Source organism: Meles meles, chromosome 1 (assembly GCF_922984935.1).
Source record: "Meles meles chromosome 1, mMelMel3.1 paternal haplotype, whole genome shotgun sequence".
Classification (NCBI taxonomy): Eukaryota; Metazoa; Chordata; class Mammalia; order Carnivora; family Mustelidae; genus Meles; species Meles meles.
Window position 1 is genome coordinate 193,350,156 of NC_060066.1, and position 9,232 is coordinate 193,359,387.

General features: G+C 58.6%; 1 protein-coding gene across 1 annotated transcript; it reads right to left on the reverse strand.

The window, feature by feature from the left end:
- Window positions 1–356: 356 nt before the first annotated feature.
- On the reverse strand, window positions 357–8,516 carry HCRTR1 (hypocretin receptor 1). Its single transcript, XM_046019978.1, has 7 exons — window positions 8,312–8,516; window positions 7,945–8,123; window positions 6,378–6,621; window positions 5,830–5,945; window positions 3,986–4,218; window positions 2,769–2,890; window positions 357–1,138 (listed from the first exon to the last, which is right to left on the reverse strand). Exons 1-7 carry the CDS (start codon window positions 8,514–8,516, stop codon window positions 948–950), a joined length of 1,290 nt encoding a protein of 429 aa, XP_045875934.1. The 3' UTR covers window positions 357–947.
- Window positions 8,517–9,232: the final 716 nt, after the last annotated feature.

The following is a 9,232-nucleotide window of genomic DNA, read 5'->3' on the forward strand; positions in this document are numbered from 1 at the left end:
AGGTGAAGATAATAGTAAATCAGTCTGTTAACCCCGCTGTCTCCACCCGCATCTCCCTTACCTCCCGTAGGCCACTGGGCCTAGAAGTGTCACAGCAGACAGTTCCTGCAACACCCAGGTCCTGCAGGAAGCAGCGCCGCGTGTGCTTTGAATCCGGGCTTGGAGCCCATCTGGGATCCAGGGTGTTGGGAGGGGTGGGCGGTGGTCGGCAGATCATAGCATTCCAGTGCTGCCTGGTCTTCTCCCCTTCCCCAAGCTTCCCCACCATCTCTCTCCTCACCTCAGCAGCACAGGTTTTGTGCAATGACAAGGAAAAGGAACATTCAGTGCCAGGCTTTTAATTACAATTGCTTCAGGCTGCTGGCCTCCATGCCAAATGGCCACACGGAGAGTGTTCTAGCACACCAGAAAGCCGACGGGGTCCAGTCTGCAGTGCACACGGCACGTGGCCAGGATGGGGCTGTGTTCCTACCAGGGAAAGGCTGGACCCCGATTCGTTCATGTGGGCTTCAGAGCAGCTGGGCTTTCCGCTGGAGCCGCTGGGCCAGATGGCACTGCCCGCCAGGACCCTTACAACAGACTCCAGGGAAGGCCTATAATTGGGTGGGAGAGGGATCTTTGGGAGGAAGGCCGAGCTGCGGAAGGATGATAGGGATGGATGAGACCGTGGGGCACAGCCACGTGGGAGGAATAGGATAATCCCATCCACAACACTTCACAATCTGCAACCAGCTTTCCGCTTTCTCGAGCATGCTTAATCCTCCCATCAATCCTGCTTAGGAGACAGGGCTCAGAGAAGGGAAGTCACTTGCCCGGAGTTAAACAGGCAGAAAACCAGGTCTGGAGGCCTGGCCTCCCACTGCATCCACAAGGAGTCAGGGGAGCGGCCCAGGCAGGAAGCAGCTCGTACCACCTCCCGCCCTGGGGGCCACCAGGGCGACCGTCTCTCAGGGCAGCACCGTGGTGACACTGGTGAGCACCACGTGCTCGGGGACTTTGGAGACGGAGTACCGGCTGTGCAAGGACGAGGACTTGTGGCTGGCCGAGGAGCGGGGGCTGGGGGCCTTTGGAGAGTCGCAGGGACCCAGGCCAGGCAGGCAGCTGGAGAAGGCGGCCTTAAACTGCTCCCGGAATTTGCCTTGGTTGGAGACAGAAGACACAGCCATAAGGAGATGGATGAAGCAGGAAGGTCCTTGGGCCCAGGAACACCCACGCAGCTCCAGCCAAGCTGCCTGTGAGGGGGCGGGAGGGCAGGGGAGAGCTGGGACGGAGAAAGGCCCAAAGGCGACCTTGGCATTGCCAGGGAGAGTGAGGACAGAGGCCCCGGAGCAGTTCCCAAGGAGAAATGCAATTTTCATCTGATTCCTTGACTGCGCTCTGGCTCTGAGCCCGGCTCAGAACGTGGTGTCTGGTTCCGGGGCCTGGGGCCACCTCTGCCCTCCTTGGCGGGTGGGGGGAGGGGCTCGGACTCATGGCTATGGCTAGACTATCCCCACCCATGCCCCAGAGTGACGGGAAGGACAGCAGCCTGCCTAAGGCCCTGTGAGGGGCACCTCCGCTTTGCCCCACGCACCGCTCCTCCCCTGCTTCTCCCAGCACCCTGAGAGGCTGGCATCCTTTATCCTTACTTCGTAGGTGAGAGACACAGAGGTGCAGCTACTTGCCCAAGGTCCCCCAGTCAAAAGTCAGGCTCAGTTCTCATTCTGGAGCCCTTCTCTTGAAGGGGACAACAGTAGGGAAGAAGGGACTACCACAGCCAGCTCGGTCAGCCAAAGGACACCAAGGAAACAGATGGTGTCTGGAGCAGAAAACTCCTTGACCACACTTTGTCAGCCAGCAAGCCTCCCTCGAGCCCCAGCAGAGGGCCAGGCACACAGTATGTGCTCAGTAAACGGACACAAGACAGGAACGCCTGGCAGGAAGTCTAGCTGCCGCCTTTGCGGCAGCCCTTACATCTCTGTTCTCCCCCCTGAGCTGGAGACGGCCGGCTAGCCTTCGGGGACTAATTCTTTAGTCTCAGTGGGGGTTAGGATATGGACCCCCAGCCCCTCCTTCAGGCTTTTCCCAAAGATCATTGTTCCCAGGCTTGAATAGTCATCTGGACCAGTTCATTAAGCCTAGTTCTGCAGCCAGAGGCCTCGTGAGCCACACTTACTCTGCTGAGCCCAGGTGGGTCCGCGGGCAGAGGTGTTACCACCTGGAGCCGGGGAGGTTGGGGTAGGAGGTGCACACAGTGGGACAGCAGAGGGGAGCGGCCTGGGGTGGGGCTAGGGGACTGGGGATGCCTGGACTTCCAGACAGGGGGCAAGAAGGCTGGTATTGGAGACAGATGCAGGGACAGCCCCCCACATTCTGCGGCTCCGCCAGTTCGTGTCTAGCTGGGCGTGGGGAAGCCCTTCCCCGGCCCTGGGCTGCCTCTGCTGGTGATCCTCCCTTCCTCAAATGACTTGCTTATACAGTCATCCTCTCAGGCAAGAGCTCCCGGGCCCTCTTCCCATAGGCCTGGCTCCCCCAGAGCCTGTGTTGGCCAACAGGGCCGACTAGAGGTTCTGCTGTATGGCCTGTCTCCCACTTAGACCAGGGCTCCTGATCAGGGCCAAGTCTCTCCCAAATGGGAGTTCCCAGAGCCAGCTCAAGATCCCCAGGCAGGAGCAGGGACATCCCCTCCTGCCATCCCTTTATTCAGCCTGGCTTGGGGGTGTGCAGACTGTTGTCCCGAAGACTGCCGCACCCCTCCCCCCTTCCCCCTGCCTCTCCAGCCCGCTCACCACTGAGGAAGTTGTAGATGATGGGGTTGGCAGCGCTGTTGGCATACACCAGCCAGTGGGAGAAGGTGAAGCAGGCATAGACGGCTTCTCGGTCGCTGGCTTGGCGGAACATCCCGAACACCCTAGGACCAGGGGGAGGACAGTCAGAAACGGGGTAGAAGTGTGTGCATGTGTTCCCGTTTTTGTTGGGTGGGAGTCACTGTCCTTATTGAAAACACAGGAAAGCCAAAGCTCAGAAAGGGGAAGTGAGTTGACCAAGGTCACGCAGCTCACTAGTGGCTATCGAGTGCAAGAGTTCCCACAGCCCCTTCTGTCCCACCAGGTGGTCCTTTCCTGGGCCTTCAGGTCTGAGGTCTTGAGCACAGAGAGTTTAAACAGGGTGGCTGTCGGGACAGGGACCAGGGTCCATCGGCTCATTCACCGGCTCTCAGAGCCCCTGGGACCCCCACCCACTTCCTCACCCACCCTTGCAGCGACATGAGGAGTCAAGCAAGACATCATCCATTGTTCAGTTAGGGAGGTGCACAGAAGCAAAATGACATGCCCGAGATCACAGGAAGTGATCCAGGAAATGGCCAAGCACAAACTCACACTGAGACTGGCTCCTGACAAACAGCCCGCTGCTCTCTCCGGCTGCCCCGCAGCCCCTCACTTGCTGAATCCCTTGTTCCCTCCGCTTCAGTGCTTTCCTCCAGACACCTGCTGGCCTGGTCCCTTGGTTTCCCCCTTTCCTTCAAGTCCCTGCCAAATGGCATTTCCTCAGAGGAGGCTTTTTTTTTTTTAACCCTTGTATCTAAAAAAAAAAAGATGAAAAAATAAACACACAAAACCCCACTGACTCGTCACCTTCACTCTCTGTGCTCTTTCCCTATTTTGTCTTCATCACGGTATCCCTCCCTGCCAGTACGGTGGAGACTTATTTCTCTGTCCCACTAGATGTCGCTTCCAAGAAGGCGGAGGCTTTGTCCTGTGCACGTGGTCACTGTGCTCCCTGCCCCCCACCCCCACGGGGAGCTGATGGTTGAGTGAAGAGATGGAGGAATTTTCATAATCCCCTCGCAGGCCATGGCTGGCTGGCATTATTCACAGTTTACAGGCAAGAAATTGAGGCTGGGAGGCTCCGAGAAGGGAAATGACCTGCCACATAGTGGGTGAGGACTAGAGCCCTTCTTTCCCCCAAGCAGAGAGAGGCCACCAGCTGTCCCTCGCACTCTCACCTCTTGAGGACATTGAGGACGCTGATGGGCAGGTAGCAGAGGGCAAAGACCAGCAGCACCACCATCAGCATCTTGGCCGTCTTCCTCCGTGCCCGCATCTGCTTCATCTCAGCCAGGAAAGCCCGGGCCCGGGCCTGGGGCGGGGGCTCTGTGCTCAGGCCCTGCCCCGGGTCGTCCGACTGGTCTGAGGGCCGCTTCCAGTTCCTCACCAGGGCCGATGTGGTGCCGGGGATCTGGCCGGCACAGAGAGAGAGGGAGAACAGTGGTGGGTGGGGCTCCCCAGAAGGGCCATTCTACTCTGTGGGGTGCTGCTCCAGGGGGGACCCTGGGGCAGGCTGAAGGTGGGCCAAGGGAAGGAACCTCATATTCATGATGAAGACCGACACTCCAGGCTGGAGGGGGCCCCATGAACTTGAACCTCCTAGGAGCTCACTGTGAATCCCCCACGGTGTGCCTTCGGGGAAGGGCTTCCTGGCCCTCAGTTACTGATGAAGGAACGGAACCTCAGAGAGGCAGGAGACTCTAGAACATCCTCCTGAGCTACCCCTCCATCCTCGTAGGCCATTGCTTCCCGTCGTGGGGGGAAGGGTGGTGGGGTGAGTAGTGCCCCACCCCCACCCCCACCTGTGCCGACCCTGGGAAGGCCTGGGCAAGGAGCGAGCAGGTGAGCAGGTGAGTGGCACGGAATGGTCAGGGCCTCAGAGCACAGTCCCTGCCTCCGTCACAGCCCAGAAACCTGGGAGGGGTCCAGGTTTCAGGAGCAGCTGTAGATATCCTTGAAGCCTCTCACACCATTGGGCACATGAATCACCCCTCGAAAGAGGGGCATAGGGCTAGAGTTGAGTAAAATTAGGGTCTTAGGGCCAGCTCAGCCGCTCAGGACCTGTGTGAGCTCGCTCAACCCACTCTCCTACCCCGAGCCTTGGTTTTCTCATCTATTAGAGAAGGATAATGATGCTTGCCATCGGGACTGGGGGGTTATCGGACAGAGGGCAGGTGCTGGTGGAGGGTTATCGGACAGAGGGCAGGTGCTGGTGGAGGGTTATCGGACAGAGGGCAGGTGCTGGTGGACTGCAGGCTGGTCACCTTCTGGTCTGCATCCTCTCCTTGCCCAGGCACAGGACCCAGAACTTAGCCCCCTGGTACCCAGAACCTCCGAGCACTCCCCTCCCCCCACAATGACCACCCCTGCCCCCCAGAACCTGCTGTTGGTGGATCTGTAACAGAGGCCAGCAGGCAGGCCCCAGAACCAGAAAAGAACCGGAAAGTTCTGCCACCCGTGGCAAGTGGCCGCAGTTCTGTGGCAAGTTCTGCCACAGCTGTGGCAAGTTGGCCGCCCTTCGTCAGCATTGGCAATGGGGGTTCTACTGCTTCTGTGCTTAGGTCGTTGTGAAGACGTTGGGAGCCAAGTGCCGAATTTGGCAAAAACTCAGAGATGATGTTGTTGTGGGGCCGACCTGGGCGTTAGAAAGCCACTGCTCTTCCCCTGGCTGGTTGAGGGGTTCGGGAGAAGAGGCTTTGCCTCTCTGGGACTCCATTCTCTCATACATTCAGTTGGGGACAATATACAAGTGCTGAGAGGAGGCAAGACCATCTGGAAGTACCCGGTACAATGAAGGACCGCTACTGGGCTCAGAACCATGATGAGATTTTAGATACTGAAACCGGTGTCAGTTAACATTCGGTTGCAGGGTCGGCCCCTGTGCTTTGGTCTTGACTTTGACCTGTCCCTGGACCTTGCCTCTCTCTGGTGGCAGCCGGGATGGCAGATTCTTTCTGTTCCCTCAGACCAGAACCCCTTTCCGCCCCACCAGCCCCGACAGCCCCACCAGAGTGGGCCTCACCTGGCGGCCCCAGAGCTTGCGGAAGATCTGGAAATAGGCCATGGCCATGAGGCCCAGTGGGGCCAGGTAAGTGACAATGAAGAAGCAACTGTGGTAGATCTTGGGGTAGAGGTCGTCTGTAGGGGTCAAAAGACACAAGGGCAAGAGACGCTCCCCTTCTGGGGACCTCCAGCCGGTTCCACTTAGCAAAGCCCCCCTGCCCCATCTGGAGCCGTACAGCCAAAGCAAGCAGCTGGGCCTCTTATAGACACCGCGACAGAGAGACCCTGCAGTTGCTCAGCTGGTGGGTGTCCATCCTGGAGGGAGCCCTCACAAGTGTCTAGACTAGAGGACATACCCGCGCTAGATGCCTGCCGGATGGCGTCCGTCAAGGGGTTATTCGCCCTGGTAGGGTAACCCTGTAGAAGCCGGCTCCGAGGGTGTCCTTTTGGGAGATGGCCACCCCGGGAGTGCCCACCACAGAAGCATACTGACAGATGCCTGTCCTAGGGGTACGTGTCCCAGAGGCACCCACTCCAGGGCCTCCTGCTTGAGGCCCCCACCATTACCTGCCCAGTGTTCATCACAGACGGAGAAGAGCCGGGTGCGGTTGGCTAGCTCAGGCAGCACGCTGCTGCATTCCATGACGGCAGCCTGGGGCACCATCACGGCCAAGGACACAGCCCAGATCCCCAGGATGGAGCCACGGGCGCGCCGCGCGGTACTCTTGAACAGCAGCGGGTGGCAGATGGCGTACCAGCGGTCCAGGGCGATGAAGCTGAGAGTCAGCACTGCCACCGACACAGACACGGCCTGCCCCATGGGCACACAGCGTCAGTCCCCGTGGGGGCCACCCACAGACATGGGGTGGGTGGTGGGGCATGGAGTCCTGAAACACCAGGCGTCCATCCTGACCGCACTGCTCTGCTCACAGCTTATGGAGCTTTGGGCAAATTACTCACCTTCTCTGAGGCTCGTCTGAGGAATGGGAACACGTCCTCCACCTTCGGGATTCTTGCGAGAATCCATGAAATCATGGGTGGGAAATGTCCAGGTCAAGACCTGGCCCATAGTGGGTGCTTCCTTACCATGAATAGTAACTTAATGGGACCTACTCCGTGCCAGGCACTGTTCTCATTAGCCTCACAACAACCCCATGGTGCGTACTCTCACCCCACGTTACAGAGGAGGACACTGAGGCACAGGAAGTTTAAATAATTTGCCTAAGGTGCATTTCCTCCCCATCCTGTCTTTATTGTCAGTGTTCGTAGGGTTAATCTGTTGAGTGGAAAATCTTAAAAATCCAAGAGGCGAGGCACCTGGGTGGCTCAGTGGGTTAAAGCCTCTGCCTTCAGCTCAGGTCATGATCCCACGGTCCTGGGATCAAGCCCCGCATCAGGCTCTCTGCTCAGCAGGGGGCCTGCTTCCCTTCCCCTCTCTCTGCCTGCCTCTCTGCCTACCTGTGATCTCTGTCTGTCAAATAATAAATAAAATCTTTAAAACAAAAAAAATCCAAGAGGCATTTCTTTTTGCCCAGGGATGCCTTCCCTTCCCCAGGGCTGTGAGGAAAGAGCCTCCCTCAGAGAGGCAGACGTGAGCCTAGGAACAGAAGTGGAGGTGGAGGCTGCCTCTGGGAGGGAACCCTGCCCTCTGGGGTGCATTCTGGCCTCTGGCCAGCCCTCTTATCCCAACCCCCACCACATCTGGACAACCTGATCCCTGTCGCTGGGGGATGGAAGGCCCTGGCTGGGGCGGGGGTGTCTCCTCACACTGGTCCCCTGGGAACCAGGGAGCAGGCCTAACACGCATCTGTGCCTGTCACCGTGGGCTTGTGCCCCTCTCCTGGCGAGTGGAGATGACTGACTGCACGTGTGTCCAGTGGCTATGTGCATGTGGGTCTGCGGGTGTGACCAGGTGGGGATCTCTGTATGAGTGTGTGGGGCCGGGCCTGTGTCTCCAAGTGTCAGGCCTTGTGGCCGGGCCCTGATGACAGGAGAGGACGACACAGCAGAGGAACCGAGCCACCGCGTCCCGTCTGAAAGGCAAGTCCGAGGGTCGCTGAGGTCTATGCAAGGCCACGGTTTTTTGTACTTGGGGTGACAGAGGGGTGACGGACGGTGCCTGGGTGGAGCTCACCTGTAGATAGGGGATGACCTTGCAGAGGGCATGACCAAAGAGCCAGGACTCAGTGATGTCTACCAGCAGACTTGCCGGGAGGCAGATGGCTGTCACAAGCACGTCAGCCAGGGACAGGTTGACGATGAAGTAGTTGGTGACCGTCCTCATGTGGTGGTTCCTCCAGACAGCCAGGCAGACTGCAGGGCGGGGGTGGGGGTGGAAAGAGGAGGGGGACGTGAAGCGGGGGGGGGGGGCGGCAGAGCCGTGCTACCCAGCCCCCACACTACCAAGCCAAGGGGAGATGGGGAGGGGGAGAGAAGCCAGGCCCAGGACCCTTGCTAGTCCCCAGGGAAGTCCACAGCACCACGGGGACCTAAACACCTACCCAGTGTGTTGCCCACCAGGGCCACAAGGAACACAGCCACGTAGGCAGCGATGAGGACCCACTCATACTGCTTTGGGTAGAGATAATCACGCCACAGGTAGCGCAGGAACTCGTCTTCGTAGTCAGGAGGCACCAGGGATGGTGATGGGTCCCTGCCGCCAGTGGGGGTCCCAGTCTGGGCCCCTGGGGTGGCCGAGGGCTCCATGAGCTCAGGAGCTGCTGATGGCTAGGGGCATCCTGGGCCCGGCAGGGCGTGGGGAGCCTGGACCAGGTCTCAGCCCACTTCTCTTGCACACAGGTCTCTGGGGTCCCAGCCCCAAGCCTCCTGAAAGAAGGAGGGGAGGAAGGAAAAAGAACACTAGGAGTGTGCCAGGCACTTTGCAGGTAAGCTCCCTCAGTTCTCATAGTGCTGTCGGTTACAGTGAGCCCGAAATCGATGGAGAAAGACAGATGTGGCTTACATCTCAATTCCATGCTAGGTGCTCTTGGATACCTTATGTCTCCCTTTTCAGCCTCAGTTTCCCCATCTTTCCAAAGGAGTAATAACTGTACCTACCCCACAGGGCCGCAGCCAGGCGTAATGAGCACTAATGCGTGCCAAGTGCTTTACCCAAATGCTGGCAAGGTAAACCGGCTTCAGGGCCGGCTCCGGTTACCATGAGCCCTTTGCTTAATGCCACAAAGCTACTATGCCAGGTCTGTCTGAATCCGCGCAACCATAGATTTGTGACTGGAAGCCATCCCCATTGCCAATGTTCTCTCCTGAGTCAGTTCACAGGCCTGGATTTTTGGTTGAAAAAATGGTCAAGGGAAGCGTTAGAGACCCAGGCGCCACCCTCCAGACCTGTCTCCTCCCCGGTAGGACACACACTGGCGGCAGGGGTGCAGGAAGGAACTGACGACCTCCCTGCAAGAGAAGAG